We start from the raw sequence: 20380 nt of genomic DNA, 5'->3' as shown, positions 1-20380 counted from the left end.
GGGGCTCTATGGGATGGGGTGCTGTGGAGCTCTGTGGGATGCTATGGGGTCTGTGGCATGGTATGGGGCTCCATGGGATGCTATGGGGCTCTATGGGGCTCTATGGGGTGCTGTGGGGCTCTATGGGGTGCTCCGGGGCTCTATGGGATGCTATGGTGCTCTATGGGATGCTCTGGGGCTCTATGGGATGCTCTGGTGCTCTATGGGGTGCTATGGTGCTCTATGGGGTGCTGTGGAGCTCTGTGGGATGCTATAGGGCTCTATGGGATGCTATGGTGCTCTATGGGATGCTATGGTGCTCTGTGGGGTGCTATGGGGCCCTATGGGGTGCTATGGTGCTCTATGGGGTGCTATAGGGCTCTATGGGATGCTATAGGGCTCCATGGGATGCTATGGCGCTCTATGGGATGCTATAGGGCTCTATGGGATGCTATGGGGCTCCATGGGATGCTATAGGGCTCTATGGGATGCTATAGGGCTCCATGGGATGCTCTGGTTCTCTATGGGATGCTATGGTGCTCTATGGGATGCTATGGTGCTCTATGGGGTGCTATAGTGCTCTATGGGGTGCTATGGGGCTCTATGGGATGCTATAGGGCTCTATGGGATGTTATGGGGCTCCATGGGATGCTCTGGTGCTCTATGGGGTGCAGCCCTTCCCTATCGCGTCCCCGCGGCGGCTCCCGCTCTGCGCTCCGCCGCTCCGCCAGGGGGCGCTCCATGCCCCCCCTCCCCTCGCTCCGCCCCCCTCTCGCTCCGCCCCCGTCCCCAAGCCCCGCCTCCCGCCGTCAGCGCGCCGGTTGCGCAGGCGCAGTGCGTGGTGCGGGAGCCGCCATCATGGTGCTGGACCTGGACCTGTTCCGCGCGGACAAGGGCGGGGACCCGGGGCTCGTCCGGGACTCGCAGCGGAGCCGCTTCAAGGACCCCGCGCTCGTGGACGCGCTCCTGCGCGCGGACAGCGCCTGGCGGAGCTGTGCGTGGGGGAGGGGAGGGGGGAGGGGAGGGGAGGGGCGGGACCCGGCCCCAGGGGGGCCCATTGAGGGGAGACCCACCGGGATCCTGCCCCATTGAGATCCTGCCCCATTGAGATCCTGCCCCACTGAGATCCTGCCCCATTGAGATCCTGCCCCATTGAGATCCTGCCCCATTGAGATCCTGCCCCACTGAGATCCGGCCCCATTGAGATCCGGCCCCATTGAGATCCTGCCCCATTGAGATCCTGCCCCACTGAGATCCTGCCCCATTGAGATCCGGCCCCACTGAGATCCTGCCCCATTGAGATCCTGCCCCACTGAGATCCTGCCCCATTGAGATCCTGCCCCATTGAGATCCTGCCCCATTGAGATCCTGCCCCATTGAGATCCTGCCCCACTGAGATCCTGCCCCACCAGGATCCTGCCCCATTGAGATCCTGCCCCACTGAGATCCTGCCCCACCGGGATCCTGCCCCATTGAGATCCTGCCCCATGGAGATCCTGCCCCACCAGTGCCTCCAGCCCCGCTGTCACCCGCAGGGATCCGCTCACCCCCCAATCCCGGGTCCCCCCTCCCTGCCTGCCGCAGGGCGCTGTGGGGCTGCAGGACCCGGGCTCCGGCCCCTCTCGGGTGCCCGCGGGCGCTGGGAGCAAAGGGGGCAGAGCCCCAAACCCCGACCCCCACTTGGAGCCCTTTGGGTCCTGCCCTTGCTGCCCCCCCCCCCCCCGGCTGATGCAACCCCACTGCAGGATCGGATCATGCCATGGGGGTGATGCTGTGGGGGGGGGGTCCCCTCATCACCGGGGTTGGGGGGTCTGGGGGTGAGCGGCTGCGGCTGCTGCACCTGCAGGCACCAAGGGGGGACCCCCTGGTCCCCTCCTCGAGCACCCAGACCCAATGGGTGCACCCAGACCCCATGGATGCACCCAGACCCCGTGGATGCACCCAGACCCCGTGGATGCACCCAGACCCCGTGGATGCACCCAGACCCCATGGGTGCACCCAGACCCCGTGGATGCACCCAGACCCCGTGGATGCACCCAGACCCCGTGGATACACCCAGACCCCGTGGATGCACCCAGACCCAATGGATGCACCCAGACCCCGTGGGTGCACCCAGACCCCGTGGATGCACCCAGACCCCATGGGTGCACCCAGACCCCATGGATGCACCCAGACCCCATGGGTGCACCCAGACCCCATGGGTGCACCCAGACCCCATGGATGCACCCAGACCCCATGGGAGCACCCAGACCCCATGGATGCACCCAGACCCCATGGATGCACCCAGACCCCATGGGTGCACCCAGACCCCGTGGATGCACCCAGACCCCGTGGATGCACCCAGACCCCATGGGTGCACCCAGACCCCATGGGTGCACCCAGACCCCGTGGATGCACCCAGACCCAATGGATGCACCCAGACCCCGTGGGTGCACCCAGACCCAATGGATGCACCCAGACCCCGTGGGTGCACCCAGACCCCATGGATGCACCCAGACCCCATGGGTGCACCCAGACCCCGTGGATGCACCCAGACCCCATGGGTGCACCCAGACCCCATGGGTGCACCCAGACCCCATGGATGCACCCAGACCCCGTGGGTGCACCCAGACCCCGTGGATGCACCCAGACCCCATGGGTGCACCCAGACCCCATGGGTGCACCCAGACCCCATGGGTGCACCCAGACCCCATGGATGCACCCAGACCCCATGGGTGCACCCAGACCTCATGGATACACCCACACCCTATGGCTCTGGATGTGCGCAGTGGCCCCAGCCAGGTCGGGCCCCCTGGATCAGTGCTTCCAAATGGGAGCCCTGTGCGGCAGCCGCTGCACCCCACAGCTCTGCCCCTCACAGCATCGACCCCTGCCCCATCCTTCCCACGTGCCTGGATCCCACTGGGATCCCATTCCCACCCCCGTGGCTCCTTCCCCTTTGGTTTCCAGGCCGGTTCCGTGCCGATAACCTGAACAAGCTCAAGAACCTCTGCAGCAAAACCATCGGGGACAAGATGAAGGTGAGGCCCGAGGGGCTGCCCCTGCCTGCGGGCATCTCCTGGGGGGCTGCTCTCGCCCTGGGGCTGCATCCCCACCCTCCGCGGGTTCCTCTGCAGAGGAAGGAGCCGGTGGGGACGGATGAGTCCATTCCGGAGGGAGCACGGAACCTGGATGAGCTCACGGCCGAGGTGCTGGGGGTGAGTGTGAGCCCTGCCCCATTGCATCACCCCATGGTGGCCAAAGCGAGGTTGGGGGGGGGATGCATTGAGCCCCCCCCCACCAGGAGCATCCCCTCTGCCCCACGCCACCCCAGCAGGGACCAGCTCCGTGCCCTTCCTTAGAGCCTCCAGCACTCCCTGCCCTCTGCGCTTCCCTCCCTCCGTGCCATGGGGAGCTCCTGCCCCGCTGTCAGAGCCCCGCTTGGGTCCGTTCCGTGTCCCCTCCCTCCGGGTCCCATGGGGTTTGGGGCCGGGATGAGCCGGGGTGGCCCCCGCAGGCCCTGCAGGTCTCGCAGATCAAGCAGATCCGGCTCCTCATCCATGAAGCCATCCTCAAGTGCGATGCCGAGCGCGTGCGGCTGGAGGCAGAGCGCTTCGAGAGCCTCCGGGAGATCGGGAACCTCCTGCATCCCTCGGTGCCCATCAGCAACGATGAGGTGGGGACCGGAGCTGGGACAGGGGCTGGAGCTGGGACTGGGACAGGGCAGGGACCGGAGCAGGGACAGGGACAGGGGCAGGGACCGGACCTGGGACAAGGAGCTGGGACAGGGACAGGGACTGGGGCAGGGACAGGGACTGGGACAGGGACAAGGAGCAGGGACAGGGACTGGAGCAGGGACAGGGACTGGAGCAGGGACAGGGAGTGGAACTGGGATAGGAACAAGGAGCAGGGACAGGGACCGGAGCTGGGACAGGGACTGGAACAGGGGAAGGGACCGGAGCAGGGACAAGGAGCTGGAACAAGGAGCAGGGACTGGAGCAGGGACAAGGAGCTGGAACAAGGAGCAGGGACAGGAGCAGGAGCTGGGACAAGGAGCAGGAACAAGGAGCAGGGACAGGAGCAGGGCCAAGGAGCAGGGCCAAGGAGCTGGGACAGGAGCAGGGACAGGAGCAGGGACAAGGAGCAGGGACAGGAGCAGGAGCAGGGACAAGGAGCTGAGAGGAGCAGGGACAAGGAGCAGGAGCAGGAACAAGGAGCAGGAACAAGGAGCAGGAACAAGGAGCAGGAACAAGGAGCGACAGGAGCAGGAGCTGGGAAAGGAGCAGGAACAAGGAGCAGGAACAGGAGCAGGAGCACAAGGAGCAGGAGGAGCAGGAACAAGGAGCAGGAACAAGGAGCAGGGACAGGAGCAGGAACAAGGAGCAGGAACAAGGAGCAGGGACAAGGAGCAGGGACAGGAGCAGGAACAAGGAGCAGGAGCAGGAACAAGGAGCAGGAACAGGAACAAGGAGCAGGAACAAGGAGCAGGAGCAGGAACAAGGAGCAGGAACAAGGAGCAGGAGCAGGAACAAGGAGCAGGAGCAGGAACAAGGAGCAGGAGCAGGAACAAGGAGCAGGAACAAGGAGCAGGAACAAGGAGCAGGAACAAGGAGCAGGAGCAGGAACAAGGAGCAGGAGCAGGAACAAGGAGCAGGAGCAGGAACAAGGAGCAGGAACAAGGAGCAGGAACAAGGAGCAGGAGCAGGAACAAGGAGCAGGAGCAGGAACAAGGAGCAGGAACAAGGAGCAGGAACAAGGAGCAGGAGCAGGGACAGGAGCAGGAACAAGGAGCAGGAACAAGGAGCAGGAACAAGGAGCAGGAGCAGGAACAAGGAGCTGGCTGTGCCGGTTCATCGGAGCCCGCCAGGCGCTGGCAGGCAGTCCCCGTCTGTGGGGCGGGTGAATGGGACGTGCATGCCAAGGCAGCGTTATCCCGCCGGGAGCAGACAAAGAGCAGCTCAGGCAGCGCTGGACATGGCCATTGTTGGGGGGATCCATGGGAAACGGGGGGGCTGGGATCTCCCTGCGCCGCCTCCATTCATCCCCAGGGAATGTTGTGCTGGGGGCTCACAAGTGGGCCAGGGCCGGCCGCCAAGGGGCTGCACAGCGAGCGAGCGGCCGGGATGAGAGCTGGCATTCCAGGCTCTGGGATCCCAAAGCGGGCCCCGAGGTGATGGGGCTCCCCCCCCCTTTTCCTCCCTTCTCCCATCTCCATGCAGGATGCAGACAACAAAGTGGAGCGGGTCTGGGGCGACTGCAGCTGCAGGAAGAAGTATTCCCACGTGGATCTGGTGGTGATGGTGGACGGTTACGAGGGCGAGAAGGGCGCTGTCGTGGCCGGCAGCCGGGGCTACTTCCTTAAGGTGGGAGCCCAAATACCCCCCCCATGGAACAGGGATGAGGGACAAGGAGAGGGGAAGCAGGCTCTGAGCAGTGCTGGAGCCCCTGCATCCCCAGCAGCATCTGCTGAGCGGGGAGGGCTGTCTCGGTGCAGGGCTCCCCTGTTTGTCCCCCTATTGAGGTGCCTTCCCTTCATCCCCAGGGTCCCCTGGTGTTCCTGGAGCAGGCGCTCATCCAGTACGCGCTGCAGAGCCTGCGTGCCAAGGGCTACACGCCGGTGTACACCCCCTTCTTCATGCGCAAGGAGGTCATGCAGGAGGTGGCCCAGCTCAGCCAGTTCGACGAGGAGCTCTACAAGGTGAGGCCTTGGGTGCTCCGGGGCTTCCCGACGGAGCCACGCTGCTTCCAGACGCCTGGAATCTCGCTGCCCGGCAGCGCCCTGTACAGCCCTAATGCCCAGGGTCCATCTTTACCCGGGAACCCCAGTCTCCAGGGTTCATCTTCCCTGGATCTCACATCAGGGGGAGCATCTCCACCTGGGCTCCCAGTCCCTGGGGTCCCTCTTTCCTTGGACCCTCTATACCCAGGGTCCATCTTCCTTTGGCATCCCTATTTCTGGGCTCCCTCTTTCTCTGCACCCCATATCCCCAGGGTCCACCTTCCCTGGATCCCATATTTTAGGGGAGCATCTCCACTTGGGCTCCCAATCCCTGGGGGTCCCTCTTTCCCTGGACCCTCTATAGCCAGGGTCCATCTTTGGCCACTGTATCCCTGGGGTCCATCTTCCTTTGGCATCCCTATTTGTGGGGTCCCTCTTTCTCTGCGCCCCATATCTCCAGGGTCCATCATCCCTGCATCCCATATCGGGGGGGAGCATCTCCACTTGGGCTCCCAGTCCCTGGGGTCCCTCTTTCCCTGGACCCTCTATACCCAGGCTCCATCTTCCTTTGGACACTATCCCTGGGGTCCATCTTCCTTTGGAATCCCTATTCCTGGGGTCCCTCTGCACCCCATATCTCTAGGGTCCATCTTCCCTGGAATCCCCTATCTGCTGACCCCTTCATATTTACGATGTCGCCCCATATGTATGGTGTCACCTTCATGGTCTCGCCCCGTATTTTGGGGTCCATCTTCCCCTGGACCCCCTATCCTTAGTGACCCCCACCCCAGCGTGATGCCAAGGAGCCGCACAGGGCTCTGCAGACCCCTACCTCCATCCCCACCCCGCAGCATCCCTGCATCCCAACCTGCGTGCAGGCAGCACAAAGGAGGGGAACGGAGCCTCTTCGGTGTCCCCCCCCACACCCCGCAGGTGATTGGCAAAGGCAGCGAGAGGGCCGAGGACAGCTCCATCGACGAGAAGTACCTGATCGCCACGTCGGAGCAGCCCATTGCCGCGCTGCACCGCGACGAGTGGCTGCGGCCCGAGGAGCTGCCGCTCAAGTACGCGGGGCTCTCGACGTGCTTCCGGCAGGAGGTGGGCTCCCACGGCCGCGACACCCGCGGCATCTTCCGCGTGCACCAGTTCGAGAAGGTGAGCCCACCAAAACAGCGTTCCTGGTGGTGGTGGTGGTGGTGGGGATTGAAACGGGGATGCTCCCGGTGCCGACACCGGGCCCCGGGCCCTGCCGTTATCCCGGCTTAGATCGAGCAGTTCGTCTACGCCTCCCCCCGTGACAACAAGTCCTGGGAGCTCTTTGAGGAGATGATGGCCACGGCGGAGGAGTTCTACCAGTCCCTGGGCATCCCTTACCACGTCGTCAACATCGTCTCGGGTATGGGACGCCGGCGTCATAGGGTGGCCTCAAGCTGTCTCCTTGCTTTCCTAGCTCTTTGCTTGTGCCCCATGGCAATGGGGAGGCCCCAGAGGGGAGGAGGGAGATGTTTGCCCTGGCTCCAGCAGGACCAGGCCGTGCCGGTGCTGCCGCTTCCCAAGGGATGTGCTGAGTGGAAGCTGTGCCGGGACACTGATCCCGTTTGAACGCTCCTTCCCTGGAGCATCACGTCCCTGTGCCGCACCGGGGGACACGGCGCCCTCCATCCCCAGGGCTGGGTGTGCTTGGGAGTTCGGGGGGCGGGATGAGGAGCAGCAGGACCCCCCCCCCCTTCATCCCTATCTCCTCCCAGGCTCCCTCAACCACGCTGCCAGCAAGAAGCTGGACCTGGAAGCCTGGTTCCCGGGATCCGGAGCCTTCCGGGAGCTCGTGTCCTGCTCCAACTGCACCGATTACCAGGCGCGGCGCCTGCGCATCCGCTACGGGCAGACCAAGAAGATGATGGACAAGGTGAGCCCGACCTGGGGGGGTGTGGGGGGGAATTGGTCCTGCTCCTCTTCCTCGGTTCCCCCCCCCCCCCCGCCTCTCCTCGGCTGTCACCGTGGCCCTGCCGTAGGTGGAGTTCGTGCACATGCTCAACGCCACCATGTGTGCCACCACCCGCACCATCTGCGCCATCCTGGAGAACCACCAGACACAGGAGGGCATCCGCATCCCGGAGAAGCTCCGGGACTTCATGCCCCCAGGTACCCCCCCCAACACACTTCCCCACAGCACCCTGCCTGCTCCCCAGTGCTGCCCCACACACACACACACACAAATCCCCCCCTTCTCTCTGTCCCCCCAGACCTACGGGAGCTCATCCCCTTCGTGAGGCCGGCGCCCATCGAGCAGGAGCAATCCAAGAAGCAGAAGAAGCAGCAGGAGGGGGGCAAGAAGCGCTCCGGGGGGGGGACGGACCCCGTGCTGGAGGAGCAGATGCAGAACATGGGGGTCAACAGCGCCTGAAGGGGGTCCCCCCCCCAACCCCCTGGGACCTTCAGGACACCCCCCCCCCCCCAGGACCTTCAGGGCCACCTGAATCCCTTCATCACCAGCCTGGGACTGATGCTGCTGGGGCTCCATGTGTGTGTCCCCCACCCTGCCGCGCGGGGCTGGGGACCCCCCCCCAACCATGTGCTCCCCCCATCCTGGGGCCACCACTGGCTTCTCCATGCGTGCAATAAAGCTGGGAATTGCTGAGCTGTTGTGTTGGGGCCAAGAGGAGGGATTGGGGTGGGGGGGTCCCCATCTCACCCCTCTATGGGGGGGCTGCTGGCTCTTGGCACCCCATTGTGCCCCCCCTCTGCACCCATGGGTGCTGGGGAGGGACTCAAAGTGTGTCGTCGTCCCCCCCCCCCCCGCTTGTGGCACCCCAGGAGCCGGTTGGGCGCCGGTGCTGGGAGAGGCTCCGCTGCGTCACCGGGTGCCGGGGGGGGGTCCCTGAACCCCAACACCCGTCAGACCCGTTCCGCAGCCCCAACCCACGCGCTCTGCAGCCGCAGCACCCCGGGGTGCCCGGCGCCTCCCGGTGCAATGGGGCTGGATGGGGACTGCTCTGTGTGTGTGTGTGTGGGGTGCTGGTTATGGGGTGTCACCGTCTGCAGCAAGGACGGGGGTGTTGTGTGTGTGCTCTGTGTGTGCCCACCATGTGCATGGTCCACGCGTGTTCTCTGCGTGCAGAGCGAGTGCCCCCCGTGTGCGCAGTCCATGCGTGTGCTGTGGGCCATGCGTGTGCTCTGTATGCACAGCGTGTGCCTCCCGTGTGCGTGTGGTTCACGTGTGTGCATGCGTGCTCCTTGTGTGTGCACAGCGTGTGCCTCCCGTGCGTGTGGTTCACATGTGTGTGCATGCGTGCACCTTGTGTGTGCATAGCGTGTGCCTCCCGTGCGCGTGGTTCACGTGTGTGTGCATGCGTGCACCTTGTATGTGCACAGCGTGTGCCTCTGTGCGTGTGGTTCACATGTGTGTGCATGTGTGCACCTTGTGTGTGTGTGCATAGCGTGTGCCTCCCGTGTGCGTGGTTCACGTGTGTGCATGCGTGCACCTTGTGTGTGTGTGCATAGCGTGTGCTTCCCGTGTGTGTGGTTCACAGGCATGTGCAAAGTGCATGCACGCATGTTCTTTGTATGTGCATAGCGTGTGCCTCCCGTGTGTGTGGTTCACATGTATGTGCGGTTTGCAAAGTGCACGCGTGCCTCCCATGTGCGCACACATTGTGTGTGGTCGCATGTTCCCCCCCATGTGTGCAGCCCGTCCGTGCTCTGTGTGTTTCGCATGTGCCCCCATGGACACGCTCCACACGCGTGTGCTCTGCGTGTGCAGGATGCGCGCGACCCACACGTGCTCTGCCTGCGCAGCATCGCACGGTCACAGCCCAGGGGTGCGTGCGCCCTGCCTGTGCCTATGTGCAAGTGACTGTGTGGGATGTACACGTGTGTGCTCCTCGTGTACTTCATGTGTGTCCCTGTGTGCTTCCCGTGTGCTCCGTGTGTGCTCCGTGTGTGCTCCTCGTGTACTTCATGTGTGTCCCTGTGTGCTCCGTGTGTGCCCCGTGTGTGCTCCCCGTGTGCTCCGTGTGTGCTCCCTGTGTGCTCCCTGTGTGTGCTCCCTGTGTGCTCCCTGTGTGCCCCGTGTGTGCCCCGTGTGTGCTCCGTGTGTGCTCCCCGTGTGCTCCGTGTGTGCTCCGTGTGTGCTCCGTGTGTGCTCCGTGTGTGCTCCCTGTGTGCTCCCTGTGTGCTCCGTGTGTGCTCCCTGTGTCCCCGTGTGTGCTCCGTGTGTGCTCCGTGTGTGCTCCCCGTGTGCTCCGTGTGTGCTCCGTGTGTGCTCCGTGTGCTCCGTGTGTGCTCCCTGTGTGCTCCCTGTGTGCTCCGTGTGTGCTCCCTGTGTGCTCCCTGTGTGCTCCCTGTGTGCTCCCGTGTGGGCTCCGCTGTGTGCTGGCCGTGTGTGTGTGCTCCGTGTGTGCTCCCTGTGTGCTCCCTGTGTGCTCCCTGTGTGCCCCGTGTGTGCTCCGTGTGTGCTCCCTGTGTGCCCCGTGTGTGCTCCGTGTGTGCTCCGTGTGTGCTCCGTGTGTGCTCCGTGTGTGCTCCGTGTGTGCTCCCCGTGTGCTCCGTGTGTGCTCCCTGTGTGCTCCGTGTGTGCCCCGTGTGCTCCGTGTGTGCTCCCTGTGTGCTCCGTGTGTGCTCCCCGTGTGTGCTCCGTGTGTGCTCCGTGTGTGCCCCGTGTGTGCCCCGTGTGTGCCCCGTGTGTGCTCCCTGTGTGCTCCCTGTGTGCTCCGTGTGTGCTCCCCGTGTGTGCTCCCTGTGTGCTCCCCGTGTGTGTGTGTGCTCCGTGTGTGCTCCCTGTGTGCTCCGTGTGTGCTCCCTGTGCTCCCTGTGTGCTCCCTGTGTGCTCCCTGTGTGCTCCGTGTGTGCTCCGTGTGTGCTCCCTGTGTGCTCCGTGTGTGCTCCGTGTGTGCTCCGTGTGTGCCCCGTGTGTGCTCCGTGTGTGCTCCGTGTGTGCTCCGTGTGTGCTCCCGGTGTGCCCCGTGTGTGCTCCGTGTGTGCTCCGTGTGTGCTGTGTGTGCATGCCCCGTGTGTGCTGTGTGTGTGCTCCGTGTGTGTGTGTGTGCTCACATGCCCCGTGTGTGCTCCATGTGTGCTCCGTGTGTGCTCCCTCTGTGCTCCGTGTGTGCTCCGTGTGTGCTCCCTGTGTGCTCCCCGTGTGTGCTCCGTGTGTGCCCCGCGTGTGCCCCGTGTGTGCTCTCCGTGTGCTCCCTGTGTGCTCCGTGTGTGCTCCCTGTGTGCTCCGTGTGTGCTCCCTGTGTGCTCCGTGTGTGCTCCCCGTGTGTGCTCCCGTGTGTGCTCCCTGTGTGCTCCCTGTGTGCTCCGTGTGTGCTCCCCGTGTGTGCTCCCTGTGTGCTCCCCGTGTGTGCTCCGTGTGTGCCCCGCGTGTGCCCCGTGTGCTCCGTGTGTGCTCCCTGTGTGTGCCCCGTGTGTGCTCCGTGTGTGCTCCCCGTGTGTGCTCCCTGTGTGCTCCGTGTGTGCCCCGTGTGTGCTCCCTGTGTGCTCCGTGTGTGCCCCGTGTGTGCTCCGTGTGTGCCCCGTGTGTGCTCCCCGTGTGTGTGCTCCGTGTGTGCTCCGTGTGTGCTCCCTGTGTGCTCCCTGTGTGCTCCCTGTGTGCTCCGTGTGTGCTCCGTGTGTGCTCCCTGTGTGCTCCCTGTGTGCTCCGTGTGTGCTCCGTGTGTGCCCCGTGTGTGCTCCCCGTGTGCTCCCTGTGTGCTCCCTGTGTGCTCCCTGTGTGTGCTCCGTGTGTGCTCCCTGTGTGCTCCGTGTGTGCTCCGTGTGTGCTCCATGTGTGCTCCGTGTGTGCTCCATGTGTGCTCCATGTGTGCTCCGTGTGTGCTCCGTGTGTGCTCCATGTGTGCTCCATGTGTGCTCCCTGTGTGCTCCGTGTGTGCTCCGTGTGTGCTCCATGTGTGCTCCATGTGTGCTCGGTGTGTGCTCCGTGTGTGCTCCATGTGTGCTCCATGTGTGCTCCATGTGTGCTCCGTGTGTGCTCCGTGTGTGCTCCGTGTGTGCTCCCTGTGTGCTCCTCATGTACTTCATGTGTGTCCCTGTGTGCTCCCCGTGTGCTCCCTGTGTGTGCTCCGTGTGTGCTCCTCATGTACTTCATGTGTGTCCCTGTGTGCTCCCCGTGTGCTCCCTGTGCCCCCCCCTCCCCTCTCCCGCTGCCGCCGGTGCCCGGGGCGGGGGCGGTGTCGGCGTCGGTCCCTTTAAGCGCTGCGCGGTCCCGGTGCATTCTCGGGCCCCGCCCCGGCGGGCGCGCGCGGGGCTCGGCGGGCACCGGCGGCAGCAACCGGCCATGGGCGCCGCGCGCCTCCCGGTGCTCCCGGTGCTGCTGCTGCTGCTGCTGCCGCCCGCGCCGGGACCCGGCACCGCCGCCGCCACCTGCGCGCCCGCAGCGCCCCTGCCGCTCCTGCGGCCCCGCGCCGGCACCGGGGACAGCGGCAGCTCCGCCGGCGGCACCGGGGACAGCGGCGGCGGCGGCGGCGGCGTCACCGCGCCCGAGCTCAGCACCGGCTGCGGCGGCGCTACCGAAGGGGAGCGAGGCGTCGGCAGCGCCGGAGCCGGGCAAGGCCGCGCAGGCAGCGGGGATGCTGCAGGCAGCGGGGGCGCTGGAGGCGCTGGGAGCGCTGGAAGCACCGGAGGCACCGGGAGCAAGGGAGACGCTGTGGATGCCGGAGGCACCGGGAGCGCCGGTGGCACTGGGAGGACTCAAGTCCTCCAGGACCCCGCTGGCGTCGGGAATACTGGGCCTAATGGGGACACCGGGAACACCGACACCCCCGTGGGCACCGGGGATGTGATGGACGCCTGGGATATTGGGAGCACTGGGGATACTGGGAGCACTCCAGTCCCCAGGGCCACCGGGAAGACCGCAGGCACCGGGGCCATGGGGGACCCCAACCTCCCGGGGCTCCGCCGGCGCCGCAGCCCCAACACGGCGCCGCAGTTCCAGCCCTCCAGCTACCAGGCATCGGTGGAGGAGAACCGGCCGTCGGGAACGCCGGTGATGCGGGTGTCGGCGCTGGACCCGGACCCGGGTGATGCGGGTCGGCTGCGCTACGCCATGGCCGCCCTGTTCGACAGCCGCTCCGACGGGCTCTTCGCCATGGACCCCGTCACCGGCGCCATCGCCACGGCCGCGCCGCTGGACCGCGAGAGCAAGAGCACGCACGTGTTCCGAGTGACGGCCACAGACCACGGCGCGCCGCGGCGCAGCGCCATGGCCACGGTGACGGTGACGGTGACCGACACCAACGACCACGACCCGGCCTTCGAGCAGGCCGAGTACCGGGAGAGCGTGCGGGAGAACCTGGAGGTGGGCTACGAGGTGCTGACGGTGCGCGCCACCGACGGCGACACCGGCCCCAACGCCAACATCCTTTACCGGCTCCTCAACGGCGCCGGCGTCAACGAGGTCTTTGAGATCGACCCCCGCTCCGGCGTCATCCGCACCCGCGGCCCCGTGGACCGCGAGGCCGTGGAAGCCTTCGAGCTGCTGGTGGAGGCGGCGGATCAGGGCCAGGAGCCGGGGCCCCGCAGCGCCACGGCCACGGTGCGCATCGCGGTGGAGGACGACAACGACAACGCGCCGCAGTTCAGCGAGAAGCGCTACGTGGCGCAGGTCCCCGAGGACACGGCGCCCACGGCGGCCGTGCTGCGGGTGACGGCCACCGACCGCGACAAGGGCAGCAACGCGCTGGTGACCTACAGCATCGTCAGCGGCAACACCCGCGGCCACTTCTACATCGACGCGCAGACGGGGGCCCTGGACGTGGTGACCCCCCTGGACTACGAGGCCACCAAGGAGTTCACCCTGCGCATCCGGGCGCAGGACGGCGGCCGCCCGCCCCTCTCCAACATCAGCGGCTTGGTCACGGTGCAGGTGCTGGACGTCAATGACAACGCCCCCATCTTCGTCAGCACCCCGTTCCAGGCCACCGTGCTGGAGAACGTGCCCCTGGGCTACTCCGTCCTCCACGTCCAAGCCATCGACGCCGATTCGGGGGACAACGGCCGCTTGGTTTACACCCTCCTGGAGACCGGCGCCGGCTTCCCCTTCGCCATCAACAACGGCACCGGGTGGATCGTGGTGGCCTCTGAGCTGGACCGGGAGGCTGTGGACTTCTACAGCTTCGGGGTGGAGGCGCAGGACCAGGGGAACCCCCCCATGGCGTCCTCGGCCAGCGTCACCGTCACCGTGCTGGACGTCAACGACAACAGCCCCGAGTTCACGCAGCGGGAGTACGGCGCCCGCCTGAACGAGGACGCGGCCGTGGGCAGCAGCGTCCTCACCGTGTCTGCCGTGGACCGCGACGCCAACAGCGTCATCACCTACCAGATCGCCAGCGGCAACACCCGCAACCGCTTCTCCATCACCAGCCAGAGCGGCGGCGGGCTCATCTCGCTCGCCCTGCCCCTGGACTACAAGCTGGAGCGGCAGTACCTGCTGACCATCGCCGCCTCGGACGGCACGCGCCACGACACGGCGCACGTGGTCGTCAACGTCACCGACGCCAACACGCACCGGCCCGTCTTCCAGAGCTCCCACTACACCGTCAACGTCAACGAGGACCGGCCGGTGGGCACCACGGTGGTGGTGATCAGCGCCACGGACGAGGACACGGGGGAGAACGCCCGCATCACCTACCTGATGGAAGACAGCATCCCCCAGTTCCGCATCGCCGCCGACACGGGCGCCGTCACCACCCAGATGGAGCTGGACTACGAGGACCAGGTCTCCTACACCTTGGCCATCACGGCGCGGGACAACGGCATCCCGCAGAAGTCCGACACCACGTACCTGGAGATCCTGGTGAGCGACGTCAACGACAACGCGCCCCGGTTCCTGCGCGACTCCTACCAGGGCTCCGTCTACGAGGACGTCCCCGCCTTCACCAGCGTCCTCCAGGTCTCGGCCACCGACCGCGACTCGGGCCTCAACGGCCGCGTCTTCTACACCTTCCAAGGTGGGGACGACGGCGACGGCGACTTCATCATCGAGTCCACCTCGGGCATCGTGCGCACCTTGCGCCGCTTGGACCGCGAGAACGTGCCGCTGTACGCGCTGCGGGCCTTCGCCGTCGACAAGGGGGTGCCGGCGCGGCGGACGCCGGTCGCCATCCAGGTGACGGTGCTGGACGTCAACGACAACCCGCCCGTCTTCGAGCGCGACGAGTTCGACGTCTTCGTGGACGAGAACAGCCCCATCGGGCTGGTGGTGGCGCGCATCACGGCCAGCGACCCCGACGAGGGCTCCAACGCGCAGATCATGTACCAGATCGTGGAGGGCAACATCCCCGAGGTCTTCCAGCTGGATATCTTCTCCGGGGAGCTCACCGCCTTGGCCGACCTGGACTACGAGACCAAAGCCGAGTACGTGATGGTGGTGCAGGCCACGTCGGCGCCGCTGGTCAGCAGGGCCACGGTCCACGTGCGCCTCCGCGACGCCAACGACAACAGCCCCCAGCTGAAGAACTTCGAGATCCTCTTCAATAACTACATCACCAACCGCTCCGGGAGCTTCCCCGGGGGGGTCATCGGCCGCATCCCTGCCCACGACCCCGACGTCTCCGACAGCCTCACCTACGCCTTCGAGCAGGGCAATGAGCTCAACCTCGTGCTGCTGGACCCGCGCACCGGGGACCTGCGCCTCAGCCCGGCCCTGGACAACAACCGCCCCCTCGAGGCCGTCATGAGGGTCTCTGTCTCGGGTAAGACCCACGCACACACACACACCCCCTCCAAGCTCCGTGGGGTGGGATGGGGATGGGGAAGCCCTTGGGGGTGCCCCCCCCCACCCCGTTGGGCATGGAGAGAGGTGTTTTGGGGTCCCACCGTCCCCATCTGGATGGGTTCGGGTGATGGGGATGCTCCCCCCGCACCACCCCGGACATCCCATTGAAGGCAGGGTTGGGGATGCTCCCCCACCACCACCCCAGACATCCCATTGAAGGCAGGGTTGGGGATGCTCCCCCACCACCACCCCAGACATCCCATTGAAGGCAGGGTTGGGGATGCTCCACCACCACCACCCCAGACATCCCATTGAAGGCAGAGTTGGGGATGCTCCACCACCACCACCCCAGATGTCCCATTGAAGGCCCCATGTCCCGGCCTCAGGCCTGGGGTGTGTAGGGGGTATGAGCCCCACTGCGTGTTTTGGGTCTGGATGGTTCAGGACCCTGTAGCAGGGGGTTGGGGGGCAGGACCCTCTGTGTGTGTTGGGGGGGTCCTGGCACCTCGTTGTGTGCGTTTGGGGTGGGGGGGGCAAGACTCACTGCAAGTGTTTGGGGGGGTGCAGAGCCTGGACCTGATTTGGGGGGGGCTGAGCCTGCTGTGTGCATGGGGGGGGGTTCCCAGTGCCCTTACGTCCATGTTATGGGGGGGTTGATGGGTGAATATGGGGGGGCTCAGGGTCCAGTGCAGGATGGGGGAGGGGAAGTCGTGGCACCCCCCTCTCTCCGTGGGGGGGTCCCCATTGCAGCTGCACACAGAGGGGGGGCACAGGGCACAAAGGGACCCCCATGGCCAGGCTGGACTCCCCCCCCCCTCCCTCCCATAGCGTGGGGCCCCAGGGAGGGGAACAAAGGCCCCGGCCATAGCCAGGACCCCGCGGCCGCAGCCATGGCAACGTCATCCCCATCCCCATCCCCCCCCCCCCCAACCGGCACCAGCCACCGGCAGAGCCCCGGCCCCACCGCCCCTCGGTGCCTCCCCCTTCCCCATCGCTTCCCCATCTGTCCCTGTCCCAGGGAGGTCACCACGAGGGGTCCTGTCCCTTTTCCCAGGGGCCCTGTTCCCTTTCCCATCGCACAGGATGGACACCCCATAACCATCCCCATCCCCATCCCACTGCCCCCATCCCATGGTGGTCACACTGCTGGCATGCACCATGAGCACCACAGTCCCCATCTCCCCATCCCCATCCCATGGTGGCCACATGGGTTGGACACCCCATCACCGCCAACATCCCCCTCACCACACCATCCCCATCACTGCCACCATCCCCATCACCCCACCATCTCCACCATCCCCATCACCCCACCATCTCCATCACCCCACCATCCCCATCACCCCACCATCTCCATCACCACATCATCCCCATCACCACATCATCCCCATCACCACACCATCCCCATCACCCCACCATCTCCATCACCACACCATACCCATCACCCCACCATCTCCATCACCCCACCATCCCCATCAGCGCCAACATCCCCCTCACCACACCATCCCCATCACCCCACCATCCCCATCACCGCCACCATCCCCATCACCCCACCATCCCCATCACCACACCATCCCCATCACTGCCACCATCCCCATCACCCCACCATCTCCATCACCACATCATCCCCATCACCCCACCATCTCCATCACCCCACCATCTCCATCACCACATCATCACCATCACCACCACCATCCCCATCACTGCCACCATCCCCATCACCGCCATCATTCCCCATCTCATGGTGGCCACATGGGATGGACACCCCATCACTGCCATTGTCCTCACCCCATGATGGCTGCATGGGACGGACACCCCATCACCACCATCATCCATATTCCATAGTGGCCATGTGGGATGGTTGCCCCATAACCACCACCATGCCCATCCTGCGGTGGCCATATGGGATGGGTGCCCATCACCACCACCATCACCATCACCACCACCGTACCAATACCATGGTGGCCACATGAGATAGGTGCCTGTCACCCCCACCATCCCCATCACCACCACCATCCCCATCCCATGGTGGCCAGATGGGGTGGGTGCCCATCACCACCACCATCCCCATCCCATGGTGGCCATATGGGATGGGTGCCCACCACCATCACCACCACCACCCCATCCCATGGTGGCCATATGGGATGGGTGCCCATCACCACCACCACCATCCCCATCCCATGGTGGCCATATGGGATGGGTGCCCACCACCATCACCACCACCACCCCATCCCATGGTGGCCATATGGGATGGGTGCCCATCACCACCACCATTCCCATCCCCATCACCCCCCCCACCACCATCCTTGTCCCATGTTGACCACATGGGATGAGTGCCCATCACCACCAACATCCCCATCACCACCCCTCCCACCATCCCCATCCCATGTTGACCACATGGGATGAGTGCCTATCACCACCAGCATCCCCATCGCCACCACCATTCCCATCCCATGTTGACCACATGGGATGAGTGCCTATCACCACCAGCATCCCCATCACCACCACCATTCCCATCATCATCACCACTCCCCCCACCACCCCATCCCATAGTGGCCAGATGGGATGGGTGCCCCTCACCACCACCATTCCCATCACCACCACCACCATCCCCATCCCATGGTGGCCATATGGGATGGGTGCCCATCACCACCACCATTCCCATCCCCATCACCCCCACCACCACCATCCCTGTCCCATGTTGACCACATGGGATGAATGCCCATCACCACCAACATCCCCATCACCACCCCCTCCACCACCCCATCCCATGGTGGTCCGATGGGATGGGTGCCCACCCCCATCCCACATTGACCCCATCAGATCAGTGCCCACCCGCCTCCATCCCCATCCTGCGGTACCCAATGCTGACCCCTCCATCACCCCCCCCTTCCTTCCTCTTCCACCCTCAGACGGCATCCACAGCGCCGCGGCGCAGTGCACGCTGCGGGTGACGGTGATCACGGACGAGATGCTCAGCAACAGCATCACCCTTCGCCTGGCCGACATGTCCCAGGAGTGCTTCCTCTCGCCGCTGCTCAGCCGCTTCCTGGACGGCGTGGCGGCCGTGCTGGCCGCCCCGCGCCACCGCGTCGTCCTCTTCAACATCCAGGCCGACACCGACGTGGGCAGCGCCCGCATCCTCAACGTCAGCCTCTCGGTGCTGCTGCCGCCGGCCCCGCCGCCCGCCGCCCGCTTCTTCTCCTCCGAGGAGCTGCAGGAGCGGCTCTACCTCAACCGCTCGCTGCTGGCCTCCCTCTCGGCGCAGCGCGTCCTGCCCTTCGACGACAACATCTGCCTGCGCGAGCCCTGCGAGAACTACATGCGCTGCGTGTCCGTGCTGCAGTTCGACAGCTCCGCGCCCTTCCTGGCCTCCGACACCATCCTCTTCCGCCCCATCCACCCCGTGACGGGGCTGCGCTGCCGCTGCCCGCCCGGCTTCACCGGCGACTACTGCGAGACCGAGATCGACCTCTGCTACTCCAGCCCCTGCGGCGGGCACGGGCGCTGCCGCAGCCGCGAGGGCGGCTTCACCTGCGAGTGCCACGAGGACTTCACCGGTGAGAGGGCCTGACCCCTTGCATCCTCTTCCTCGTCCCCTTCCTGGGTGTCCCGGCTGCATCCCTTCATCCATCCCTGCGTCCAGCCCTCCTCTTGTGGCCGTGCTCGGCATCCCTTCAGCCTGCTCCTCTTCCTCATCCCCTTGGTGTCCTGGCTGCATCCCTTCATCCATCCCTGCATCCTGCCTTCCTCTTTTGGCCGTGCTCAGCATCCCTTCAGCCTGCTCCTCTTCCTCATCCCCTTGGTGTCCTGGCTGCATCCCTTCCTCCATCCCTGCATCCAGCCTTCCTCTTTTGGCCGTGCTCAGCATCCCTTCAGCCTGCTTCTCTTCCTCATCCCCTTCCTGGGTGTCCCCATAGCATCCCTTCATCCATCCCTGCATCCAGCCTTCCTCCTGTGGCCGTGCTCAGCATCCCTTCAGCCTGCTCCTCTTCCTCATCCCCTTGGTGTCCCAGCTGCATCCCTTCCTCCATCCCTGCGTCCAACCTTCCTCTTGTGGCCGTGCTCGGCATCCCTTCAGCCTGCTCCTCTTCCTCATCCCCTTGGTGTCCCAGCTGCATCCCTTCATCCATCCCTGCATCCAGCCTTCCTCTTTTGGCCGTGCTCAGCATCCCTTCAGCCTGCTCCTCTTCCTCATCCCCTTCCTGGGTGTCCCCATAGCATCCCTTCATCCACACCCTGCATCCAGCCTTCCTCTTTTGGCCGTGCTCAGCATCCCTTCAGCCTGCTCCTCTTCCTCATCCCCTTGGTGTCCCAGCTGCATCCCTTCATCCATCCCTGCATCCAGCCTTCCTCCAGTGGCCGTGCTCAGCATCCCTTCAGCCTGCTCCTCTTCCTCATCCCCTTCCTGGGTGTCCCCATAGCATCCCTTCATCCATCCCTGCATCCAGCCTTCCTCTTGTGGCCGTGCTCGGCATCCCTTCAGCCTGCTCCTCTTCCTCATCCCCGTCCTGGGTGTCCCCATAGCATCCCTTCATCCATCCCTGCATCCAGCCTTCCTCTTGTGGCCGTGCTCAGCATCCCTTCAGCCTGCTCCTCTTCCTCATCCCCTTCCTGGGTGTCCCCATAGCATCCCTTCATCCATCCCTGCATCCAGCCTTCCTCCTGTGGCCGTGCTCAGCATCATCCCTTCAGCCTGCTCCTCTTCCTCATCCCCTTGGTGTCCCGGCTGCATCCCTTCCTCCATCCCTGCATCTAGCCTTCCTCCTGTGGCCGTGCTCGGCATCCCTTCAGCCTGCTCCTCTTCCTCATCCCCTTCCTCAGTGTGCCAGCAGCGTCCCTTCATCCATCCCTGCATCCAGCCTTCCTCTTGTGGCTGTGCTCAGCATCCCTTCAGCCTGCTCCCTTCCGTCATCCCTCCATGCATCTCTTCCTCTTGGTGTCCATCCCCATCATCCCATCAGTTTCCTTCCTCTTCCCCTTTTTGGATG

General features: G+C 65.1%; 2 protein-coding genes across 2 annotated transcripts in view; both read left to right on the top strand.

The window, feature by feature from the left end:
• Positions 1–793: 793 nt before the first annotated feature.
• SARS1 (seryl-tRNA synthetase 1) lies at positions 794–8315 on the top strand. Its single transcript, XM_062636785.1, has 11 exons — positions 794–973; positions 2929–2999; positions 3096–3176; positions 3476–3634; positions 5178–5321; positions 5501–5656; positions 6611–6832; positions 6944–7073; positions 7426–7583; positions 7690–7819; positions 7921–8315. The coding sequence occupies exons 1-11, from the start codon at positions 838–840 to the stop codon at positions 8079–8081; spliced, it is 1548 nt and encodes a 515-aa protein (XP_062492769.1). The 5' UTR covers positions 794–837; the 3' UTR covers positions 8082–8315.
• A 3639-nt stretch (positions 8316–11954) lies between these two features.
• The window catches only part of LOC134173087 (cadherin EGF LAG seven-pass G-type receptor 2-like), a 44877-nt gene continuing 36451 nt past the window's right edge, over positions 11955–20380 (top strand). The window contains 2 exon segments of the mRNA XM_062636786.1: positions 11955–15369; positions 18302–18949. Of these exon segments, the coding sequence (XP_062492770.1) occupies positions 11955–15369; positions 18302–18949 (4063 nt within the window).

The sequence above is a fragment of the Pezoporus occidentalis genome, unplaced genomic scaffold (assembly GCF_034315485.1).
Source record: "Pezoporus occidentalis ecotype Australia unplaced genomic scaffold, CSIRO_AGI_Poc_V1 ctg497, whole genome shotgun sequence".
Classification (NCBI taxonomy): Eukaryota; Metazoa; Chordata; class Aves; order Psittaciformes; family Psittacidae; genus Pezoporus; species Pezoporus occidentalis.
The sequence above is the reverse complement of the archived record's forward strand: the minus strand, read 5'-3'. Positions and strand labels throughout refer to the sequence as shown.

Coding starts and splice junctions, on each gene's coding strand:
- SARS1 (XM_062636785.1), top strand. CDS start 838: ATGGTGCTGGACCTGGACCTGTTCCGCGCGGACAAGGGCGGGGACCCG. Junction 3,000..3,095: donor CCATCGGGGACAAGATGAAG/GTGAGGCCCGAG, acceptor GTTCCTCTGCAG/AGGAAGGAGCCGGTGGGGAC. Junction 5,657..6,610: donor TCGACGAGGAGCTCTACAAG/GTGAGGCCTTGG, acceptor CACACCCCGCAG/GTGATTGGCAAAGGCAGCGA.